The 26,872-nt window shown below is 35.2% G+C and overlaps 1 protein-coding gene and 1 non-coding gene across 2 annotated transcripts; one reads left to right on the plus strand and one right to left on the minus strand.

Moving 5' to 3' along the window:
* Positions 1-453: 453 nt before the first annotated feature.
* LOC128867181 (skin secretory protein xP2-like) lies at positions 454-16,849 on the plus strand. Its single transcript, XM_054108277.1, has 2 exons — positions 454-705; positions 16,132-16,849. Exons 1-2 carry the CDS (start codon positions 454-456, stop codon positions 16,801-16,803), a joined length of 924 nt encoding a protein of 307 aa, XP_053964252.1. The 3' UTR covers positions 16,804-16,849.
* Trnal-aag (transfer RNA leucine (anticodon AAG)) lies at positions 2,175-2,256 on the minus strand. The gene has a single exon. It is a non-coding gene; the product is annotated as a tRNA-Leu (tRNA).
* Positions 16,850-26,872: the final 10,023 nt, after the last annotated feature.

Consider the following 26,872-nt stretch of genomic DNA (forward strand, 5'->3'; position numbering starts at 1 on the left):
CATGCCGACTGTGTGAATGCATGTTTGAAGGACACAGTTAACCCAGAAGGAAATCTGTTAACCACCTGCCAGAAGGTTTAAAATGTAATTACCCGTTTCAAAAAACGGAGAGCCGCATTATTGAGGCATCTAATGATTCCAGCCGAGCAAGAATATTCGCTCAAGTGTCGGCAGAAGCCACGGCTGCCGGCGAGGGCTCTGCGCATCAACATCAGATAGCGGAGTCGCCAGTGGTACAACACGAAAACCCCAACACTGCGACAAGTGTTTCTCAAGTTAATTTTGGGACCACAAGAGCAGGCCGTGTTCGACAGCGTATTCAATGGACAACGGAAATGATTGAATATGTCCTGCGCTGCTACTACATTTCCACAAATTGTGAAGAACCGGAGCACATGACGACCTATCGTGAAAGAATGCTAGACCTGTTTCTAAGAAGATACAGACATCTGAATGGGAAGCTTACCGAAAATAGCCTTGCTACAAGAATATGTAAGAAAAGAAAAGCAAGAAGAAATTAAAAGTGCAATACGCAACGAGCTACGAGGAGTGGAAAGAAGCGAAGAAGAAATAACACCAGATATAACCGAAGCACGCCACCCACAGCCTGAAAATTTAGAGGAAATCACCAACGTACGACCTGAAATTAACTTGATTTCTGAAAATACTGAAAGCAATAGTCCCGAAACTATTGAAGAACGGGGGGTAAAAGACATTTTCAATTATTATCTGGCGAATTATGAAGGTATGGATCCTTAGGATCCCTATGGACCAAGGATACCCCGATTAGGCGAATCGGAAAAGTTAAACGAAGTGGTAAAAACACTTAACTCGAAAATTCTGCCAGCATATGTCGCCAATAGCACCCACATGGAATATGTTAACACTCTTATTTATGTTTCTGCCCTCACTACTGTATGATTACTGGGGAAGCACCCAAAGGTACAAACATTTAAAAGTACAACGACGCAAAAAACACCAGTAGTTCCCAAGTGGCAAAGAAGACTCGAAACACGAATTGCCGGTCTAAGAGAATCTTTACTTCATTTAAAAATGGTGCTAGATCTAAAAGATTGTGTAGGCATATATCAAGAATCATCACGCCGCTTAAACCTCAGGCTGTAGAAATTGACCAACTATCCGAGATAATTGATAGGAAAGTGCAGCAACTCGCCGCTTACTCAAAACGATTAATAAGATACCTCAAAAGTAATCAGAGACGGAGGGAAAACCAGCTTTTTCACAAAAATCAAAAATGAAATGAAATGAAATAAAGTGAAAAAACGCGACATAACACAAGACAAGATAACAAAATACAACATAGCATAGCAAAACATAGCATAACATAACAACGTAACAAAAAATTTCACATAAACATAAAAAAACTTGAAACAATTTAAATAAATATGTCAAAAAACATAAAAAATTGAAATAAGTCAATAAAGAAAGCAAAATAAAAGGCATTAAAAATAAAAAAACGCAACAGCTTCGAAGTGGAGAAAAGTATATTCAAGCAAATAAAATGAGACAAAACGAAACAACAAAATAAAAATCAAGTATATAAAATAATACAAAATAAAATAAAAAATAAATTAATTTAAAATGAAATAAAAAAATTAATACAATTAAATTAAAAAAATATGTAAATAAAAGAATATATAAAAAAATTAAGTATTATTACATAAAAAAATTAATATCATTAAATTAAAAAAATAAAGAAAAATAAAAGAAAGTAAAGAATAATAAAACAAAACAAAAAATAATACCATTCAATTAAAAAATATGTAAATAAATGAACAAATAAAATAATATAATATATATTGTAAAAAAACTTCGAAACCATTTAAAATCTACAGGGACACCCAATTTGTTTTTCAATAACCTTTTTATTAAAAAAAAGTCATTTTGATTAATTAGATCTTTTTTTAACCTCTACGAGCTCCATTACTTCTCTGTTTATATGCTGCAGCTGTCTAGTTCACAAGTATGAAAAATGATTGTCATCTGCAAAGATTAGAAATTTTCCGAAAGGGTGATTAATTTTGCGCCATCTTGCATTTCAAAATGTCATATTAAAAGCAAGTATGACATGCGTTAGTTAAATAAAAATACACAAAATAAAAACATCTTCACCAAAAATCTATTGAAAGATTGCAAAAAAGAAAAAAAATTCTTGGCAGCGGTGGGATTCGAACCCACGCCCCCGAAGAGACTGGTGCCTTAAACCAGCGCCTTAGACCGCTCGGCCACACTACCCATATGACCAGAGTTGTCCAAGTGCACATTTAGCAACATACCAAGAATGATTTGAGAATATGACTAGGGGGACACTATTAACTGTACTGCAAAAATTGCTGGCATACTTTTAGGCATGCGCAGAAATTTGGCAACATGCCCACTAAAACGGCAGGGGGAATTAGGGGAGTGGAAATATTATTTGAGGGTAGCCACAAAATACAATTCTTTCATAGCTGATGGCCTTCGTTGCTAGCGCTGCAATTTTTTGGAACTTGTATAAAAAACATGTTATTATATAAGTTACAACAAAAAATAAATAAAAATAAAATTTAAAAAGCTTACTTGCAAGGCTACCAATAAATAGCGTATGTAGAAATAATTCCGAAAAGTAAAATTTTTTCATAAATGATATTCCATGAATTACATGGAAATTTAGGAAATAATAATTTTTAAATTAATTTTAAGTGTTTTGTGGCAGATTTTATTTACTCCGAAAATATGCCGAAAAATGGTTAATTATCAAATAATGATGCGTTCCAACACGCATGCCAATTTTATGTGTGAAATAAGAGTGCGAAAATGTTTCGAAAAATTTTAAATGGTATTTTTCGCAGTAACCAAATTTTATTAAAATTTTAGATAAGAAGTCGCATATGCAACTGCTTAGCTAAAATTACGCCGCTTCACACAAGCCTTTGGGGCTTCAAGTTTTATGAGCTCTGTATGGATAGAGGAAAGAGTTTTAATAAAATTTCGTGCATTTACGTGGTCTGAAATTATACTGAACTGGGAAAATCAGATTTTAACTACTCCGAAAAAACTCCCAAAAATTTTCGAATTAGCCAGTCAAATTTATTAAATTAGCACTAATGTTGATGATAACCCTTAGTTTAAAAATTTCATAATGTATGCTGCGGAAAACGTTATCTTCAATATAATATATAATCATTTTTTTTGACATTTTCATGCTCAGAAATTCAGATAAATATGGGAAATCACATTTTAAGGACTCCGAAAAAACTCCGAAATTACTCCGAAAACTTTCACTTTACTCTTAAACGATGCGTATGACTCTAAAACTTAGCTCAACGAATAAAATTCATACAAATACAACTTTGCTCATGAAGCCGGTAGTTTAGAAACTTAATAATATATGGTGTGAAAAACGTAATCATCAATTTTTTATATAGTAATGTGTACAATGATCTATAAACTGGGAAAAACATTCTTAACAATGCACATAAGCGAAATAGAAGAGATATTTGTTATATCTGGGTACTCCGAAAGACCTATAATAATTTTTTTTTTGCATTTTCTTGCTCAGAAATGAAGCTAAATAACGAATAACTCGTTTTAAGTACGCCGAAAGAACTCCGAATTATTCCGAAAACTTTACTAACTTGCTGCATGTGCTTCTAAAACTTTGTTGAACCAGTAAAATTTATACAAACACCACATTGATGAAAACCGGTTGCTTAAAAATTTCATAATGTATGCTGCCAAAAACGTAATCTTCAATTTATTAAATGTTTAGTAATGCGTACAATGATTTTTAATTGATGAGATGATTAATGATTCCTAAAAATGCACATAAGCGAAATAGAAAAGATAGTTGTTCAACTGTTCGTATTATTTATATTTCTAATTTGAAAAACAAGTTTTATGGACACTATCTGGGCATTTCGAAAGAAATATAATAATTTCTTTTGCATTTCCATGCTCAAGAGTTAGGCTAGAAATGGAAAATCACTTTTTAAGTACTCCGAAAAAACTCCGAAATTATTCCGAAAAACTCCAAGTTGCTCTTACACGATGCATATGATACTAAAACTTAGTTTAATGAGTAAAAATCATACAATTACAACTTTTTCATGAAAGCCGGTAGTTTAGAAATTTAATACTATTTGCTAAAAGAAACAATTTATTATATTAATACGAGTACATACAATGATCTATAAGCTGCAAAAATTATTCTTAACAATGCACAAATGTGAATTAGAAATGATATTTGTTCAACTTTTTCGTATTATTTCTATTTCTAATTTGAAAAACAAGCACTCCGAAAGAACTTTAAAAATTTCTTTTGCATTTTCATGCTCAAGAGTTAGGCTAAATATGGAAAATCATTTTTTAAGTACTCCGAAAAAACTCCGAAATTATTCCGAACACTTCCAAGTTACTCTTAAACGATGCATATGATACTAGAACTTAGTTTAATGAGTAAAATTCATGCAAATACAACTTTTTCATGAAAGCCAATTTATTACATTACTACGAGTACAATGACTTATAAGCTGCAAATATGATTTCTAATTAAAATATTAAATAGATTGGGTATTTTACATAAAATATTTCTCATTTACATTTTATTTTTGCATCATTTTTTAATGCCTAAAAAAAAAAAAAAAATTACAAAACTGGTATCTGTTTATTAAACGGCATATAAGGCAAGTCTTTGGTTGTTAGAAGACAGTTTGAAAGCACTCCGAAATGGTCCTTATTAATTTTAATATGTACTATCCACACATCGCGTTATGAGAGTGACTAAACATAATTCTTAACCAACTCAGTTTGAGAAAAACATTCGCCATGAGCTAACATTAAACCTGAGAATACTAAATTAGTTTTTTCTAAGCCACTAAATCCACTAATTTAAGTTTGTTTGTTCTTCGGTTTTTTTCCTTTTATGCAAATACAATTGATTGGTGTTGAATATTAATGCTTCTGACTTGAGCTGATCGCTTTTAAAGTGTTTGAATATTCAATTGGTTATGTAATTGAAAGCATGGAAGGTGGCGAGCTCACAAGCCAATTGACCGATAAACCGGTATGGAAAATATGCTTTTAAGATAAAGTGCTAAGTGGGCTGAGAAATTCATGCAAGCATGGAAAAAATTTCTTCGTAACTATCAATGATGGTAAATATATCAGTAGCTTCCTTAAAAAATGTATCATTTTGCTTGCTTAAATTTTGTCTCAATCGCCAGACTTTAGGTTTTGTATATCTCAATTTTAATATTTTTAAATTTTATTAAATTCTTCAAGACATTCTAGTAATTTTTTCTTTTCAAATACTTTTGCAATGGTCTTTGCACATTTCTTGCTTTGACTTTGTTTCTTTAAAAGCTATACTTAATTCGCTGCATCATTGTCTCACTCACTCTCTCAATCTCCCTTCTCCTCCCCGGTTTAACGCGTGCGTTCTGGACGCATTCCGCAATGCCAGTACGTAATTTATTAAAGGCACGTACGTGACATGAAAACGCAGCTAAAGCGTAGAAAAATTTGCTTTATGTGCTTTTAAAAAAGTGTAAGTATGTAATCGTATTAAAGGTTATAAAAATTCACTTAATCCGAACTACTTTGGTAAGTGTATGGCTGTAAGTAATTACAGTTATACGACATGCAGGGCAGCAGACGAATACTGAGTTGGATGGCAAACGGAATGGATGGGAATGGATAGCGGATGGGAAAGAATAGCGGAAAAGGTATGGTGAGATAAAAATACTGTGGACGAATACCAGAATAATCTGCTCGACATAAATCGACAATTGGGCAAAAACTGATATACAAAAAGCAATAGAGTTTTCCAAACATCTATCAAATGTTTTCCAACCGTTTCCGAGTCAAAGTGCGGAGGTAGATTCAGAATTTAACGAATTTCTCTCAGCTCCGTTTCAAATGGATTTTCCGACTGTACGATTTAACTGGAAAGAAGTTAAATACGCAGCAACCAAAACTCTTAAAGCCAAAACGACGATACCTTTGAAATGAGACTTTTTTTCCATTTCAAACGTTTATTAACAAAAAATGGTTACAAATTCAAACTTCAAAATAATAGCCATCGCTAGCGACACATTTTTCCCATCTCTCAGGCAATTTGTGGATGCCGCGCCAAAAGAATTGGCCGTCTTTGGCCGCAAACCAATCATCGAGCCATTTTTATGCTTCTTTGCAAGAATTCAAGCGCTGCTCGGAAGGTGCGTGGCCCATCGATGCAAACAAATGATAATCGGAAGGCCCCAAGTCTGGTGAGTAAGCCGCATGCACCAGAGGTGCTCAATCGTACGTCTCCACCAATTCCCGGGTCGTTCGATGTGGCGGTGCATTGTCATCAATAAAATCATCAAGAAAAATTACTTTGTGACGCCGATCGGCATATTCTGGGCGTTTTCGGTGTATAGCGCTGTTCAAATCGGCCAATTGTCGTTGGTAGCGTGCACCGTCAACTGTTTCACCTGGTTTTAACAGCTCGTACCAAATCATGCCACGTTGATCCCAGAAAACACACAGCTTTGCCTTGCGGTCGAAGCGATTTGCTTTGGTCGTTGTTTTTGGCTTGTGGCCGGGCGGGCCATACGACCGTTTCCGCTTGAGATTGGAGAAATACACCCATTTTTCATCACCCGTAACGATTCGATGAAAAAAAGACTTCCTTTTGAACTGGGAGAGCAGCATTTCACAAGTGGTTTCACTATGTCCGCAAATCGTAGTTTGAAGGCACGAAATTCGAAATTTTTAAGAGCGACAAAAATGCATTACTGTATGAAACGTAACAAACAAGGAACTGAATATTGTTGACAGATGACAGGCGAAAAAACAAGACATTTGGGAAGGTTTAAAAATACTCTGAAAGTCTCATTTCATAGGTATCTACCTCATTTCATACTTATCTAGTAATGTCTTAAAAGAACTGCCCATATATGGATACAAATTTCTCACCATTATATTTAACGCGATGATCAGACAAGAGTATTTCCCAACTCAGTGGAAAGTTTCTGAAATCATCCTTATACAAAACCCAGGGAAGACACCGAGCGCAGTCTCCATTCACAGGCCAATAAGTCTATTGCCTGTTGCCTCTAAACTCTTGGAAAAAAGGTTAAATCCAATAATTGCGCAAAGAAATCTCATTCCTGCCCACCCGTGTGCAGATGATACTGATGTCATTTCCAGGAGTACCCACCATTCCCTCAATTATTCTGATTACCTACAAGAAAACCTTAACAGTGTTAGCGACTGGATAAAAAAATGGCGGGTAAAAGCTAACGAAAGCAAATCGGCGCAGATAACATTCACACTTCGAAACGGCTCATGTCTTGCCGTATCTCTTAACAGAGTTCCAATACCTCAAACAGATAATGCCAAATATTTAGGTATTCTATTAGACCTTACTTGGCGATCGCATATATTTTTAAAGCGAAAGCAACTTGGACTGCAATTCAGCACTTACACTAAACAATAAGTTGCTTATCTACAAATCTATTATGAAACCGATATGGACGTATGGAGTTCAATTATGATGGGGCTCAGCTGCAAAATCAAATCTAGACATTATACAAAGATTTCAGTGAAAGGTGCTTCGCATGTGTGCCAGTGCGCCATGGTTTGTACGAAACGAAATATTGCACCCTGACCTGAAAGTTACGACAGTTTTAGAAATAAGAAATAAACAACCTCAGCCAGAGATGCTAGCCTAACAACCTACTTGCCACTCATCCGAATAGCCGAGCAAATAACCTTTTCCTTGTTGTTATTGTTATAACAGATTGTATGAAATAAATGGAGATGTAAAAAAGAAACAAAAAGTGAATCGACGTTGTTTAAGATTTTTTTGAAACTCATCATTGATTGATATAAAGAATGAGAATTTCAAAATTTACTTCGATGTTGTTTTGAAAAAATTGTCCAGCCAAGCGCTCCTTAATACTCGCAAGGTAGTTTTAGAAATATTTCCAGTGATATATCTTGAGATTATACACAGATAGGATTTGAAAAAAATTTACTGCATTCAAAATGTATTGAAGTGTATATGGACCTAAAAATATTTATGATTTCCGTCCGAGAAGAAATATATATTTTTTGACATTCTTTCCTTTCATGTTTCTCTTGATAACTTATTGGGTTCGAATAGTTTGCTGAAGCCAAAAAAGGTAACGAGAATAAAGCATTTTTTGGGAGAGCAAGAATTATCTTCTACATTTTTTCTGCTTTATAGAAGGAGCCAAGATCAGAAAGCTGCTAGAGGCACTTAAAAAAGTGATCTTCTCCTTGGCAGATTTTTTTGAAGTGCCTTTTGGCGCACTTAAGAAGATTTTCGGAAGTCGTTGCTTTTTGTTCATTGTTTTTAGAAATCAGGTTGGCTAGAATTTAGCTTTGAGTGCTGCGAACTTTTGTTTTTTTTTTTCTTTGTTCACTCCCCTCGGGAGCATTGTGGCTCGACAAGACTCTTCCATCGTACACGGTTCTGTGAGGGTGTTTTGTGCACCATCCCATGAGATGTCGGCATCTGCTAGTTCGTGCAGCATCGACTTTCTCCAAGTGTTTGTTGGTCGATCGCGATCCGTGCTCCCTTGCGGGTTTCAGTCCAGTGCCATTCTCGTGATGCTATCTGGTGGTTTTCTCAATGTGTGACCGTCCTATCCAACGCCACTTTCTGCGTTTGATTTGCATAAAGATGGGATCCGCATTCGTTAATCTCCACAATGCGCCGTTACTGTTGGTGTTTGGCCAAAAGATGATGCGGAGGCATTTGTTAATGAAGGATTGTAGCCTCTTTGTGATGGTGTTAGAGACCAGCCATGTTTCGCTTCCGTACAACAATACTGCCTTTGCGCATGAGCCGAAGATTCGCGTCTGAAGATTTGCGAACTCCCCATTCGCCAGAATGCCGCCCTTGCTTTGTTTAGCCTGCAGTTGACATCTTCATCTGTTAGATTGGTAAAAAACGTGTCTTATTTTTACTATACTAACTTGAAGTATCAGGGTCGGCGTGTCCTAATTATCTCTACTAATCTTTCAAGAACTATTCTCAACACTGAATTATAACAGAATAAAGCCCAGTTGTAAAATTCTCGTGCCTATTTCCGTGAGCATATCATATGGCTCATACGCATGTAATAAAAGTACATACCTATATGCAGCAATTAAAAATAAAGAGCCACCTACTAAGGATCGTGTGACGCTATGTGCCGGCAAATCCGCTCAACAAAAAGCTTATTATACAAATTCACTTTGAGACTGCTCTTAAGTCAAGCCATACTATACAGAGTATACATAATTAGCATTGTGTGTTAGAAAGTAGAGAATGTGTAAGCAAGCGAAAATTTGGTAGATAATTTTAGAATTTTCGGAGATAAATTAGACTAAGGATTTAGCTTTTCCTTACATACTTCACTGCAAATATTGTCTAATACATATTGGGTGCGAGGTTGAATGCGTTAAAAAGTTTTCGGATTAATTCGGAGTATTTCGGAGTAATTCGGAATATTTCGTAAACACTCAGAGATGTAGAAACATTGCCGCCAAATCTATAATGCCAATTAAAGTTTTCGGAGTAATTCGGAGTATTTCGGAAATAACTCCGAAATGCAAAAAATTGCTGCTGATGCAATAATATCAATTAAAGCTTCAAGCGCATGTATTTTTACTTGATTTCACGCATTTCGGAGTAGTTCTGAATGCTCAAAATCACACTTGCAACGAAATATTAAAAACCTTAAATGGAATTTTAAATTCCAGTACATTTTAAAATACTACACAAGCAAACTAACAACGCTTGCAACTACATATGTAAAGCTATTTAAGAAAAATTTTCTGCATATTTATTTATTTATTAAAAATTAAATACATACCCTTTGAAACTTTTATTTTAAACCCGAGGTATTATGCATGCATATATTTATTATCAGAATTTACTGCTTTTAATATCGCATTTCAATTTAAGCGCTCAATTTGATTTCTTTCCTTTTATTATAATATTTCAATTTATCCTCAATTTCAAACCGATTAGCTCAACAAACCACCTAAACTCATTGCTCTTAAGAACTAAAGCCATCTTCTTTTATTCAAATACAAATCTTTCGTTTTACTAACGTCAACAGTAGGCGAAATTCTTCAAATGTGTTCAAAAATTAGTCTGAGAAAATCCCTAAATAATATTTGCTAATTTTCTCTCCTTCACCATTATCCCGCAAGCTTCTCCCTCTGTGAATTTCATGCAAGTCTAATTATATGCAAACATATTTGTTTGCACCTCAAAATCTTGTCCAACATCTTGCTGCCTGTTGATTAACAAATTTTGGCTCCAGTAGATTTTAAACAATCCAACAAGAATGTTGCAATGCGAAATGAGTGAGAAAAAAATGAAAATGTAACTTGTAATGAAAACAGCTTGCGGTAATCCTACAAATCCTGCACTGACACCTTTGGCTTATCTAAGTATGTACGCCACTTCCTCTCACTTCAACTTTCAACTCATTTGCATTTCAGTATATTTTAAAATCCTTTTCGGAGATTCCAACGAATTTGACTGCGGCTGGCATTTGCTTTTTCATTTTGTGTATGTTTTCTTTGCTCCTTAATTTTCGCACCTTCATTCAGTACACTTTCGTTCACTGTAGGCAAATCCTTTTTGTTTTTTGCTGTTTGCTTTTTATTACATTCTCGAAATTTTACTCAACATTTCAATGTCATTTTCATTTAATTTTTATTAATAATTTTCCTTATGATAATAAAATTTTGTTATTATTATATTTTACTTGTAGCGCCTGGCAACAAGCGCCAAGTCCTCTGTGTAAAAATTATTTTTATTTTAAAGAAAACTTCACTGGCTTTTGCCCCTTAATAAGTCGGCCCACTCTCTTTATTGGCTCGTTACTGGGTTATATTACCGCCTGGCTTTCTTACATATTTCCTTCACTTCGTTCTCCATTACTTCCTTCCGCATATCCTTTGCCCCACTCACTTCTCACTCTCCCTTGCCCCATACCTCTTAGTGCTTGCGAAATTTTATTAACAACACAACTTTAGCTTCTCCACTCCAGAACATTCCCATTTTAATTTCACTTGAAAATGGTTCCCAAGCGATTTACAGATTTAACTGTTAAGCAACTGTATTATAACTGCAGTTTTTATTATTGTTGGAAAATCCATTTTGTTGTAAACTTTTCAACCTTCAACCTTTCATCAACACATTTTTCGTTGTTGTACTGTTTGTTAAGAAAATCATTGTGAAACGAATCAAAGTTTAGCTTTTCGCTCGTAGGTTGGCAACCAAAAAATTTACTTTTAAGTAGTTTTGTGGCGAAACTTCAATTAAACCAACAAATTTGGTGGCTAATATTGTGGCCCTAGTTTTGCTGTTGATTAGGTGGGATTATTGCCAAATAAAATGGCTAGCTGTGTGTGCGAGAAAAGTGTCAAGAGGTTTTTCAATTTAAAAATGTACGATTAGTGGAGCTGTGGGGCTTACCCTATAGAATATTTTCTACAAACTTATTCGTATATTTTGAATAAGAATCATTAACTCCATAATTTTCTCGGACATTAAATACAAATTTCAAAGCTTCAATTTACTAAGATACGTAAAAAGTATTTGTTATGAATTATCATAAAAACTTCGCTGTAATAAGTTTTTATCGCAACTTATTTAGTTTCGGAGTTTTTCCGAAAAATTGAAACAAGGTTTACTATTGATTTATAACTTCAAATTGATTACGCTCGCAACTTTAAAGCTGTTGAACAACTACTACGATGATTTTCGGAGTTCTCTTAGCTCTCCGAATTACTTCGAAAAATTTAAACCAGGTTTATTATAGACTAGTAACATCAAACTGACTACTTAAGTGACACTCTTTTAATTTCGGAGTTTTTCCGAAAAATTGAAACAAGGGTTTACTATTGATTTATAACTTCAAGTTGGTCACGCTTGCAACTTTAAAGCTTTTGAACAACTACTACGATGATTTTCGGAGTTCTCTTAGCACTCCGAATTACTCCGAAAAATTGAAACCCGGTTTATTATTGATTAGTAACATCAGACTGACTACTTAAGTAACACTCTTTTAGTTTCGGAGTTTTTCCGAAAAATTGAAACAAGGGCTTACTATTGATTTATAACTTGAAGTTGGTCAAGCTTGCAACTTTAAAGCTTTTGAACAACTACTACGATGATTTTCGGAGTTCTCTTAGCACTCCGAATTACTCCGAAAAATTGAAAACCGGTTTATTATTGATTAGTAACATCAAACTGACTTGTTAAGTAACACTTGCTACTGCCGAAGTTGTTCTAGAATTCAATAAAATTTAGAAAAAAATGCATTAAAATATTTTACATATTTTATATTTTATAAATTATATATATAATATTTTATATTATATTAAACAAATTTTTGAAGTTTTAGACCATTCTTCATCTTCTACCACCTTCCAAAGTGCATAATTTTATTACCCAAAGAATTGAACAAAACCTGCAATAATTTGATATTTAGAATTCCATGTACTTACATACGTATGCATGTAAATTTAGTCTGACCTAAAACTCACTTTTTCTACATTATTAATAATTTTATTAATTTTAATCGATTTTCGGAATAGATATTTTACCATACTTAGGAGGCAACTTTACAATTTTCCTTATTGGGATGCTCTACATAGAAACTCACGCTCTGGCAATAATGACCAGAGCTCCCAATCAATCCGAAAAATTGAGGAACAAGAGTTTGATACATAAAATTACATTGACTTAAATTAAAATTCTGTTTCATTAAAAATAGTTTGTATGCCTTGATTTTCGGAGTAGATATTTTACTATATGTAAACGAAAAACGTATCCCTGTTTTGCCTTACTAACCTTTGCCCTATTTAGAAATACTCCGAATCACTCCGAAAAATTCGGAGTAGATATTTTACCGTATACAAACGAAAACTCCACCCTTGTTTTGCTGTATTAACCTTTCCACTATTTAGAAATACTCCGAAAAATTCGGAATAGACTTTTAAAGCAAATTGTGATAATGGAGGAACCATTACATGTACGGAATTAACAAATAACTGCACCAATTGCTTTCCGTGGCAAAGATCATGTACTCCGAATTACTCCGAAAATTTAAAAAAACTAGTTTCGATGTAAATATCAGAAATAGTTTGATTCGAAGTCCCCAAACACTTGATTATGTTGAACAATAGCAATGTAGGATGACATGAGTCGTACACTACAAAATCACTCCGAAAAATTCAGGCACTTGTTTCTTACACATAAAGTCATACTACTTTAAAATTACAAGCTAACTCATTAACTTGCTTCACCGAATTCTGTTTCGGAGTAAGTATTCGATGTATGAAAAAATGAGGTATTCAAAGAATTTTATGCTAAAAATTGAATTGTTTTGAAAAATCTTCAAATTAAATTTTTTCTTTATACAAACTTTTAGCGCCATGCATAGAAAAAAACTGAGATTGAAAAAAACTAATAAATTTTTGTATCAATACGAGTAAATGCAAATTTTCCACTATTATTTTGAGCCAATATTGTTTTTTTCAGTTCACAGTTTTAATGGCCTGAAATGGTATTCGAAACACGTTTCTACAATAAGAGTGATAATGACAGAGGATATTATTATATTCTTGTAAGTATATTCTTGAAAGCGCTCATTAGAAATTTACAAATAAAAGTACAAAAAGAAAAAAAAAAAAATATTACGTTAATCTGTCGCCGGCTATTTATAAGCTGCTTTTAGAGTTTTTGCTACGAGGTTTGTACAGAAATTAGCATATCTACACAATATGTGTGTAATGGGTGTCCCTTTAAGATTGACTATTTTAAATTGTGAGCCTTTTTTTCTATGTCGGTGGTGCAGACTAGTTGTTTGACGGCTTTTGTCTGTTACGGAGTTTAGTCGGGGGCAATACTTGGATGCACAACATGCAGAGATTTTGAAATACTTGTGACACTTTTGGGGGGATGTTTCGAAAATGTCTTCAACTGACGTAGTCGTAATCGTGCAATTCGGCGCATGACTTGGACCAACGTCAAGAGGCTTTCGCGCCTATAACAAAAACGTCGGAACTTTTCAAATAAGCGCTGACTGACCAATCTCATAATAGTTGATCTTAATGAGACACCCTGTGCATAATATGTAAATAAATAATTCTAGTTTATTAAATTCTAGTAAAAATTTTAGTTTTGTTTGACTTAATGGTGAACAATAAAAAACCATAAAAATCGTTTGTTCAAATTCAATAAGAAATAAGGCAAAAATGGCTGAAGAAGAGTAAAAGCCGCTGTAAGCGTAAACGGTTGAATGAACTAATATAAGTAGAAGAGCAGATCCCAAATATTTATGAATTTTAATTAGTGGCTGCTTTGGTTAGTGGCTGCTCGCATATCTGCAGAGTTCGTAAATGGCTTTTTTATGAGTATTTAGTTTTTACTTTTTAATCTTCCCATGCCCATTTTAGATTCGTATGTGTTTTTATAAATTTTGACATGAGAATATTCTGCCTTGATTATCGGCTATTTTTTTTTTTGATGATGGTTCACTAAATAATGGTTTCGTGCGTATTTTCGTCACAGTTTGTTTTCGTTTGAAATATTAAGCCTAAACCTGTTTGCTTTCGAAGTGATGCTAATTTTCGATATCATATTTCGCTGTTTATTGCTTTGCCGAAAATGCTAAATAAAAATAGGCTAAAAATTGTGCGTGGTAGGTCTATAAAAGCCGAACCCTTAGCGCAGTTACAATCAAACGTTTTCACACTGGGAACGGAGTTAGTTACACTTATTACAAAATGGTAAATAATTTCGATACAATTTTTTATAATTAAAAAACAAAAAAAAAAAAAGAACAGTGAAAATAACGCAGTGACAAACAACGAACCAAAAAAAAAAAGCTATAGTATAAAGAGTTCAGAAATGTGTGCTACAAAAATTTCGTAAAACAAGGAATATTAAGCTCAAAAGGGCTTTGAAAATTTATTCTACAATTTCGATTTTTTTTGAATTTTTCTGATATTGCTTGCATATTATTTAAAATTAACTGAAATCTACAATACAAAACCCACTAAAAGTCCAGGATTTTCGATTAGAAATTAAAATTATATTTTTCGATTAAAAATTTAAATTACTCCGAATTTCGGTAAAAGTGTTGAAAAATTTCTATTAAACTATTTAAAATTTTTTTAATTCCTCAAAAAGAAGGGACACGATTTTTAAGCTCCCAGCCAAATAAATATTTTTTTCGGTAACAATTGAAATTACTCCGAATTTCGGCTAAAGTGTTAAACAATTTTTAATAAACTATTAAATTCTATATAAAACGATTGACACAAGTTTTGAGCTTCAAGCTCAATAAATATTTTTTCGGATAAGAATTAAAATTACTCCGAAATTCGATACATGAGTTAGTTTAATTGTATTCAATAAATTATTCAACTACACACAATCCAACTTTAAAAATTTTAGAGCGCACAACTATGTAATTTCAGTTTAAAACTAAATATATTTTTTTATTCAAAGTACAATTACTCCGAATTTCTGTGAGAATATTATATTAAATATTCTTTCACAAATCAGTACGTAAAATCAAATACAAAATTTTACAGCTAACCAATTTCCGCTTTAAAGAAAAGAAAATCGTATTTCTAATAGAAAAACAATTACTCCGAATTTCTGTGCAAGTGCTAAAATATGTTTATAATTAACTACTAAATGACATCTAAGAAAAAGTCAATAATTTAAATAAAAATTATAACTCCGAATTACTCCGAAAATTTTTGAAAACATTTAGATATCATTAGGTCTTGAAAGTACAACATTTTATAGCTAAGTAATGTCTAAGGAAAAGAAAATCGTATTTCGAATAGAAAAACAATTACTCCGAATTTCTGTGCAAGTGCTCAAATATGTTTTTAATTAACTACTAAACTACATCTAAGAAAAAGTCAATGATTTAAATAAAAATTATAACTCCGAACTACTCCGAAAATTTTTTAAAACTCCGAATTACTCCGAACTATATTTCTACTCATAGCATTGAGAGGCCATAAAATATTAAAAATGTTTATTCGATTTTTCTCAAAAATACCTAACCTGTTTTTCTTTCCTCTTTACAGAAATTCTTCCTTGCCGCCTTCGCCGCTGTCCTGGCTTGCGCCAGCGCTGATGTCTCCGAGCTGGGTTACAGCTACCAGGAACCTGTGTCCTTTGTTCAACCTCAACCCGCCCCCGCTCCGGTAGCTCAGCCTGATCGCACCTATGTGCCACCAGCACCTGCACCAGCTCCAGTCTATGCGCCAGCTCCTGCCCCAGCACCAGCTCCAGTTCACTTCCATGTACCAGCTCCAGCACCAGCTCCAGCACCAGCTTCAGTCTATGCACCAGCTCCTGCCCCAGCACCAGCACCAGCTCCAGTTCACTTCCATGTACCAGCTCCAGCACCAGCACCTGAACCAGCTCCAGTTTATGTGTCAGCTCCTGCACCAGCACCAGCTCCAGTCTATGCACCAGCTCCAGCTCCAGCACCAGCTCCAGTTTATGTGTCAGCTCCTGCACCAGCTCCAGCACCGGCCCCAGTTCATGTACCTGCTCAAACCTACGTGCCAGCTCCCGCTCCCGCTCCAGCACCAGCTCCAGTTCATGTACCTGCCCAAACCTACGTGCCAGCTCCCGCTCCAGCTCCAGCACCAGCTCCAGTTGTTGCCCCCACTGAGGAAATCGAATATCACGGAGCTGATGGCTACCGTTACAAGACTGCCCGCCGTCGCGTCTACAGACGTCGTTATTAATTTGATTTCATTTGGGTTTAATCGATTCAATTGAAAACCAAGGAATACTCACCGAATAAAGAATAGTTTTTTAATAGAAAAAAGACTTTTAATTAAAATGATGAATTTGACAATACTGGAAGTCGCCTATAAATTGTTATGGTATCCCTGCAGTGATTTCCAATGCATACTTGAAGGCTCTCGATCACTGGCGCCTGCTTGTCAAACTTCTAGAGGCGATTGCCGACTGCCGATTGTTACCTCTATCCCTCATATATGGGTAGCCTTCGAAATCGTTGAGAGCAGAGTTATAGACACTTGTTTCCTTCATATGCCCTATGATAGTATGCCACCATTGCCCCCTCATCCGAAGTCAGCTATTGTTTAGGAAGCTAGCTATGTACGTCCAGGTTTGTAGATTCTTTATTAACGGCATCAAAACTGACTCCATGCCAAGATTTGTGACTTATGTATAGGTTAATGAAGATAAACTTGATTTATCTATTAAGAAGAATGTTTTAATCCTTAAAAACATGGACTTCTTTGCGTAGGATATGTACAGAAGCTCATAGTGACATGCGAGCTACTTTCAGCACATCAGTCGGCCTTCGAACTGCTTTGGGTATGAATTACTTAACTAAGTTTGTGACCATAACTGAGCTAGCAGATCGCATGGGAGGATATCGTTTATGAATTGCCCTAAGAGGTTTTACTTTGGCTCACAAGAGTTGCACCCTTCTTCGACCATCAAAAACACCATCAGAAAGGGCGAGAAGATCTAAGTATGTAGGTGGGGACTGTATACTTTTATGACATTCGCAAGTAAAGGATCTCTGAATCATCCTGTATGCAGGGGTACTCCTCCAGCTTTAGGTTGGTTGGTTGGTTTAAGGGTGACCCCGCATCGGAGTGCCACATAGACCGCAAGTTGGGTCCGTTGTGTTGCCCTAGAGCTCATTATGTTATATGATTTCCCCACCTAACCGAGATTTTTATTGTAGATTTTGGTCAAAGATATTAATTCGTTTCGAGAATTTGATGAGAGATTCGATTTTCAGGTTCGAGAGTACTGAAAGATTATCAATTGTTGGAGAGCCTAGAAGAGCTAGTCGACTTCTGGCTTGACCGGGACAACTGCACAGCAAATGTCTGCTCGATACTTCCTCATCTTCGTCCTCGCAGTATCTGCACAGGTCGTTTTGAGGAACCCCGAGCCGACCAGCTTTGCTCAGTCACTTTCTTGCTGTGTTCGGCTTTTTTCTAATACTTTCACTTTGTTTTTTTCCAAAACTCAGTATAGACTGATCAGATTCCGTTGGAAAAATGGTACGCAGCTTAGGAAACTCGACACTGATGCGAAAGTTCTTGGGTTCAATCAATACTGCCGGCAGGATATATCAAAAAGATAGAAGCGATTTTCACGAAGAGTGAATCTATACTTTCGGCAACAAATTCAGCTGTGTACGAATATATTGAATTCGCTAATTTTGAATACAAAAACAAAATTTATTCAAATTAAGAAATATTAAAATTGAGTTTTTTTGTAGCTATAAATTTTAATTTAAATAAAAAATTAAAAAAAGGTTTCAAAAGTAGAAAGAAAAAAATTGTCAATATTAGAAATATTAAAATAAAATAATAAAAAAAAATTAAATTAAATACAAAATTTTACAATTTGCATAAAAATTAGGTTAAAAAAATTTAAAATTGAAATAACAAATTTTAATTAAATCAATAAAAATTGAGAAAAATTTCGAGAAATTAAAAAGCAGTTGTAATATTAAAAAGAAATCTTAATATTGGAAATATTTCATAAAATAAATTTTAAATTAATATACAAAATTTTAATTAATATATATAAAAAAAAAAAGAAAAATTTGTATAAAAAATTTGAAATGTAAAACAAAAAATTAAAAAAATTTACTTTAAAGGTCCAAATTATATCTTAATACTGGAAATATTTTACAAATAAAATGTTAATTGAAAATAAACAGACTCAAAATTTAAATAAAAATTTAAGTTTAAGAAGAAAAAAATAAAAAATTTGAATGATAAAAAAAAATTTAAATTAAAGAACAAAATAATTTTTTTGTATTGGAAATAATAACAAAAAATAATGTTTAAATTAAAATGCAAATTTTTAAATAAAAAATTTTTAAATTTAAATAAAAATTAAATTAAAAAAATTTAAAAATAAAAATTAAGATATGTTTCGAGAAGAAAACTTTCGAGAAATTAAAAAAAAGTTTGAATATTGAAAATATTTTACAAAATAAATTTTAAATTAATGTAAAATTGTTTAATTATATCAAAGAAAAATTTGTATGAAAAAAATTTTGAAAAAAAAAAATTTTATTTAAAGAACAAAATTACAACTTAATATTGGAAATATTTTGCAAATAAAATGTTAAATGAAAATAAACAAATTCTAAATTTAAGGGGCTATTCTAGTCTAGAAATTTGAAAAAATCGAAATTTTTTTTTTTTCAAAATTCAAAATTTGTTTCAAAATATCTCCCTAAAAGGATTTTTCAAAATTCGGATTATTTTCGAAGTTACAACTATTTTAGTGACGCGACAGCTAGACTGGTTTGAGCGGACGGCTGTAACAATAGGCAGATGCAGGCGCGGGCTACCTGAGTATGAATAATTCTCCCTTTTTCTTATAAATAATATTTCCATTATATCTCGCATTATAGTACATATAGCCACATTCTAAATAGTTTGAAGGTCATTGCAACATATTATAAAAATATCTTTATTTAATTTGCCTTTAGTTTGAGTTAGTTTCATGTTAACCTCAAAGCTGTTAAGACGTACGAAAAAGTGAGAAATTCTTTCTGAACTCTTTTAATTTAAATTTCAAGTGAATATTTTATTAATGTTTTTAATATGGATAGAAAAAGTAGTAGAAACAGCAAAAATCGTCCAGACAGATCAAGAAAACGGAGGTTTATTGGAAAAAAATATACTCTGGAAGAAGATTTATCTTTTACAAGCGCATCAGCAGCAAAGTTGAAGAATTCAGAACAGTGTTTGGCTATTGGTACATAATACAGTTGTCTAGATAATTTATATTTGACTGCATCGATTGTTAATACCTGGTTATATCTAAAGCTGTGGAAGAAGAGAAAGAAATGATTTTAGGCTTAGATCCGAACGCCGACCCTACACATTTTACAGTTTCCGGTGACGGCACGTGGAAGAAAAGAGGGTTCACTTCACTTTTTGGAGTTACTTCGCTTATTAGTAAATTTAGTAAAAAAGTAATTGACACGATCGTGAAGTAAAGTTTTTGTCAAGGGTACAATTATTGGAACAATAAAAAACAAGACACTGATATCGTCTTACGAAGATTGGTACGAGGATCATCAAATTCTTGCTCAATAAATCACAAAGGAAGTGCTGGAAAAATGGAAGTAGACTCAGTGGTTGAAATGCTCGGTCGATCTGAAGAAAAGCATGGATTAAAATTCGTCAAATATATCGGTGATGGCGACTCGAAGTCTTTTAACGGTATTCTTACTATTGATCCTTTCAACGGTGAACCTGTTGTGATAAAAAAAGAATGTGTTGGGCATGTCCAGAAACGTATGGGATCGCGTTTACGGAAGGCAAAAAACGAGAACAGTGGAATCGGTGGCAAGGGCGCTGGTAAGTTGACTGATAAGTTAATCAACGAGTTGTCTTTGTATTACGGATTAGCTATCCGTCATCATCCTGATTCAGTTGAGGATATGAGACGCGAAATATGGGCAACTTACTTTCATAAAAGTTCAACTGATGAGAATCATTAGCACATGAATTGCCCACCTGGATCAGACAGTTGGTGTAAGTGGCAGAAAGCAGCGGCCGAAGGTACTCTGAATGACTTTTCTCATAAGAATCCACCTCTATCTGATAAGGTTTTAGAAGTTATAAAACCTATTTATGAAAGTTTATCAGATGATTCATTATTAGAACGTTGCTTAGGTTGCACATTTGCATCGAAACATATTCATGCTGGACCTCAAACTATTCAAATTGCTAATTATTTAGCAGTTTGTATTTTTAATGAAGGCTTCTATTCAATTTTAAATATGATGAAACTAATGGTAATGAAAATTGGTGTAGAGTTTCATGGGTTTGCTGTAAGGCGTAACGCAGTAAGGATTGAACGGTCTGAAATTCGAGCTTCCGATGCTTCAAAAGAAGAAAGAACTGCTCGTTATGAGGAGAGAACTGCTGAAAACAGTCGATATGAAGTAGAGGAAGATCCAATGTATGGAGCTGGGATAGCAGATTAACAGAACGTAAGTTATATGTACTATTCTATCAGTTACGCTGCCAGAAACTTTAACGTAAAACTTTAAACGTGTTTTTCTCGAAACTACTTCTTTCGATACGGTCGGCACGATAACTCAAGTTCTAATCAACCGATTTGCTTGAAGTTTATCATGAATATTCCTTAAATATATCTCTATGACATGACGAACGAAAAACTGGGAATTTTAATTGTTTAATATGTGTAAACAATTCGCGAAAGCTTAAAAATTAGGGAAAAATCGACCTAAATTTTTGAGTAGCCGCCATTTTATGAAAAAAAAAATTTTCTGCGTCATACGATAATGACGTTCATATTACAATAATTAAGAATTTGTCATCTTTTTCTTCAGATGACCACAAGGGTAGAAATCGTGACGACGAGGACACGGCTTTTTGTTTTCTCCTTCCACTTCAAGGACGCATAATTCCATGAAAATTTTTTATTTTTTTTAATTCATTTTGTGTGCTTTTAATATATAAATAAATAAATGATAAAAAAATGGATAGTAATATAAAAATATCAATAGCTTTTTTTTTATTCACCGTCAAAAAATGCTCGAAGTTCGGGCCTCTAAACTAGGATACCCCTTTAAATAAAAATTTAAGCTTAAGAAAAAAATAAAATAAAAAATTTTAATTAAAAAACAAAATAATTTTTTAATATTGGAAATATTAAAAAAGAGTATTTAAATTAAAATAAACATTTTTTAATTATAACTATTTTTTTTACCTTGCATTCTCTCAGAATTGTTTTAGTGCTTAGATAAGTGAAGTAAGTTTTCAAAAAAAATTTTGTTTATAAAAAAAGTTTTTTTTTAATAAAATTTTTTTCAAAATTTATTTCATTCATCTAAGTACCTTTGCAATTCCGACGAAATGTAAGAAAAAACATTTTTTTTATAAACAAAATTTTTATAAATAAAACATTTTTCCTTACATTCCGTCAGAATTGCAAAAGTCCTAAGATGTATGATATAAGTTTTGAAAAAAATTTTAATAAAAAAAACCAATAATACAATTTTTTTTATTAAACATTTTTTAGTACTTAGATAAATTCTTAAAATTAACTGAAACTACTCCAAACTGCTTTCGACTGCAAACTTTTCCATATTTCTGCAGTGAAATTATTGCACAAAAATATTCAGTCATTCAAAAATCCTGCTAATCAAAAAATGCGTATGAAAAATTATAGAAAAAACATAAATGCAAACCACATCGAAAATTTTAAACCACCGCAAATTACACAAACAACATTCGTAGGCAGATCGCTAGTTACCGCAACCAATTTTGCGAACGAGTGCGCGCCAGTGTTGGTAAACAACGAATAATATAAACACGAAATCACAAAGATAAATTCAAATAGGCGCGCAATAACTGTCAATAAACGCGAAGCTATACTCCACTCCACTCCACTCCCACACAGCAGAACCAGAAAGCCGCTTTGTTAATTACATTTTGGTCAAATATTGGCAGCTCAATTAAATGAATTAAAATTGGCCAAGCGGTAAGGAGCAGAGGTGGTGAAGAGTACGCCATTGGCTGCTGCTGCTGCTGCTGCTGTTGATGATGATAGCGGTTTGTTTTTGTTGTTGCTCACATAATATTATATAATATGTAGTTTCAACAACATGTTGTTGTTGTTGTCACATACATACATATGCACCTAGGTGGGTGCTTAGCATTTTTTTCCAGACTGCTGCGGGTAAAATGGCTAAATGTAGGCTTGAATATTTTTTCTTTTTTTTTGATAAGTTTCCAATATTTTTACCCGCTTATTCAACTGAACGGAGGTGTGAAAAATTTGACAGGCAATTAAAACTACAAGCGCGTGGAACTTGAATGGAAAACCGCAACAATCAATTGTGAAGAGAAGGAAGCACGCGGCGAGCCTCAGCCACAGCGTTAGTCAATGGTGTGGAAAACCAAACGCGTCATTGTCCAATAACCGCTTACTTCAGTTGGCCAGTTTGCACTGCTAATTTGAATACAACAGCGCACCTGCGATTTTACCAAATGGAGCGGCCCATTCCTTCTGCTTCACCAACTCACCTGCACTCGCCCTTCGCATTGTCACATTTTCGCTGTCTCACGGTGCGAACCCAAATTGTGTCCCTTAGTGGCAGGCATGAAAAATCTGTGTGATAATGAGTCTGATGGCAGCTAATTATGATTATAATCGCACATAAATATTTGAGTGGCTTATGGTGGATGTCTACACCCGCTCGCCGGGCACTTGTATTTGCATTTAAACCTTTTACTTACATAATAATCGGTAGCTCGTTTTTAGGCGCTTTCGCTTTAAGCCTTTTAGGTGTTGGAAATTAAATTAAAGTGGATAATCAGGTTTAGGTTGGTCGCATGCGAATATTGGGTATAATTGTATTGCATATTTGTATCTGTGTATGTGTGAGTGTTTTTTAGCAGGCTCCGTGTAATTCATTTAAGTCGTGCTAACGTTTTCTCTCCCGAATCCTATGCCAGTTTTGGAAATCTTCGAATAAAAGAAAAAATTGTAATAATAGAAATAAATAATAAAATAAAATAATAAATAATGGAAGATAATCAAAGAGAATGAAACGATTTTTTAGTCTATAATATCTCTACATAGCCATAACTTGTAAGGGTGACGAAAATTTGCAACTAAATTGGGTGGAGATGCTTTCCTATACAAAAACTTGCCGTTAGAAAAAAACCTGGTTTTGTGTTTTAAAATTAAATTGATCGATTGCACCACGCTCTGGCGGAAGGGGATACTCAAGAGCAGAATTAAATCAGGAAATTTAGTCTCTCCATAAAAAATATCAAAATTAAAAAAAAATTAGATAATTTTAATTTAAAAAAATGTAACAAAAAAATTGTGCAAATGTTCTTTTAAATTCACGAAATAAATAAATTCAAGCATAAAATTTTTCGTTTCCATAAAAAAATAATTTAAAAAAAAAAGTATTAAAAAAAAGTTTTTTGAAAAAAAAAAAATTGTATAAAAAATTGTATAAAAAATTGTATAAAAAATTGTGGAGGATGGTTCCATGTGTAGAAGTCCACGCAAGTGGGGAAAGTTACTGATCGCCATTCACTTGGGAGTGGCCAGGACGATTCTTCTACATATGGTTCAAGCAGCTCACAACGGCCGGGATTAGCCCACGTATCCTCTGGGTAGCTTCCGAACACCCGTTCGGGAGTGAGCTAAAGTGAGAAGGCGAAACATTCCAGGATAGCTGGTTGTGCGTTGGGTTTGGGACCCGCCACTTAGAAATCGCCCCCAATGAAAACTTTAAAAAAGCCTCGGATGAGACCTCCCTATACTGATGACGACCCCTGCAAACGAACTAAGGACTATGATTTGAGGGCATGCACCTGGAATGTCCGGTCCCTTAATGGGGAGGGTGCCTCTGCCCGCCTGGTTGATGTCCTCGTGAGAGTAAAGGCTGACATCACTGCCATCCAAGAGATGCGATGGACGGGGCAAGGAAAGAAAGCCATAGGACCTTGCGACGTCTACTACAGCTGCCATGTAAAGGAGCGCAAATTCGGTGTCGGATTTGTTGTGGGAGAGAGACTTCGTCGCCAAGTACTGTCGTTCACTCCGGTGGACGAGCGTCTCGCAACAATCCGCATCAAAGCCCGTTTTTTTAACATATCGCTAATTTGCGCCCACGCCCCGACGGAAGAGAAGGACGATGCGACCAAAGATTCTTTCTATGAGCGCCTGGAACGTTCTTATGAGCGCTGCCCCCGCCACGACATAAAAATCGTGCTTGGCGACTTCAACGCCAGGGTGGGCAAGGAGGGAATTTTTGGTCCCACAGTCGGAAAATTCAGCCTACACAACGAAACATCCGGTAACGGACAGAGGCTGATCGACTTCGCCGGGGCCCGAAACATGGTAGTCTGCAGCACCAGATTCCAGCATAAAAAGATACACCAAGCTACCTGGCTGTCCCCTGATCGAAAAACGCGAAACCAGATCGATCATGTTGTGATAGATGGAAGACACGCTTCTAGTGTATTAGATGTACGTACGATCCGAGGACCCAACATTGACTCGGATCACTACCTTGTTGCAGCCAAACTGCGCACGCGCCTCTGTGCAGCAAAAAACGTGCATCTACCTACGCAAAGAATGTTCGACCTCGAAAAGCTGCAATCACAACAGACAGCCAGAAGATTCGCCACTCGACTCTCACTCCTGCTCTCAGAGAGTACTGCCCAACAAACCGGCATCCACGAACAATGGAGCAACATTTCTCGTTCTCTACGTACCGCCGCCGAAGAAGAAATCGGATTCCGGCGAGCCCGAAAAAACAATTGGTACGACGAGGAATGTCATGCTGCCGCAGAAAGAAAGGATGCCGCCTATAGAGCCACGCTGCGATCGGGCGCAACGCGAGCCATGTGGGATCGCTACAGAGAGCTGAAAAAGGAAGAGAGACGTATTATCCGACAGAAGAAACGAGAGGCCGAAATACGTGAGTGCGAAGAGCTTGAGATGCTGGCCAACAGGAACAACGCCCGAAAATTCTACCAGAAAGTTCGGCGGCTTACAGAAGGTTTTAAGACCGGGGCGTTTTCCTGTAAGAACAAAGACGGCGAACTGGTGACTGACGTACAGAGCAATCTTAAATTATAGAGGGAACACTTCTCGAACCTATTAAACAGTGACAGCTGCGCATGTCACCGAGAAAGTGAAGATCCCGATACCCCAATCGTTGACGACGGAATTGTCGTTCCGCTACCCGATCATGACGAGGTGAGAATAGCGATAACGCGGCTAAAGAACAACAAAGCCGCGGGCGCCGACGGACTGCCGGCTGAGCTATTCAAACATGGCGGCGAGGAGCTGGTAAGGTGCATGCATCAGCTCCTATGCAAAATATGGTCGGATGAAAGCATGCCTGCCGATTGGAATTTAAGTGTGCTCTGCCCAATCCATAAGAAGGGCGATCCTGCAATTTGTGCCAATTACCGCGGGATTAGTCTTCTAAATATCGCCTATAAGGTTCTAGCGAGCGTATTGTGTGAAAGGCTGAAGCCCACCGTCAACCAACTGATTGGACCTTATCAGTGTGGCTTCAGACCTGGAAAGTCTACCATCGACCAAATATTCTCAATACGCCAAATCTTGGAAAAGACCCATGAAAGGAGAATCGACACACACCATCTTTTCGTCGACTTCAAAGCTGCATTCGACAGTACGGAAAGGAGTTACCTGTATGCCGCGATGTCTGAATTTGGTATCCCCGCAAAACTAATACGGCTATGTAAGATGACGTTGCTCAACACCAACAGCGCCGTCAGAATTGGAAAGGACCTCTCCGAGCCGTTTGATACCAAACGAGGTTTCAGACAGGGTGACTCCCTGTCGTGTGACTTCTTTAACCTGATGTTGGAGAGCATCGTGCGAGCCGCAGAACTTAATCGCTCAGGCACAATTTTTTATAAGAGCGTACAATTGCTGGCGTATGCCGATGATATTGACATCATCGGCCTTAACAACCGCGCTGTTAGTTCTGCCTTCTCCAAACTGGATAAAGAGGCAAAGCGAATGGGTCTGGTGGTGAACGAGGACAAAACGAAGTACCTCCTGTCTTCAAAGAAACAGTCGGCGCACTCGCGTATCGGCACCCACGTCACTGTTGACAGTTATAATTTTGAGGTTGTAAAAGACTTCGTCTATTTAGGAACCAGCATTAACACCGATAACAATGTCAGCCTTGAAATCCAACGTAGAATCTCTCTTGCCAACAAGTGCTACTTTGGACTAAGTAGGCAATTGAGTAGTAAA

This window comes from Anastrepha ludens, chromosome 6 (assembly GCF_028408465.1).
Source record: "Anastrepha ludens isolate Willacy chromosome 6, idAnaLude1.1, whole genome shotgun sequence".
In the NCBI taxonomy this organism is placed as follows: Eukaryota; Metazoa; Arthropoda; class Insecta; order Diptera; family Tephritidae; genus Anastrepha; species Anastrepha ludens.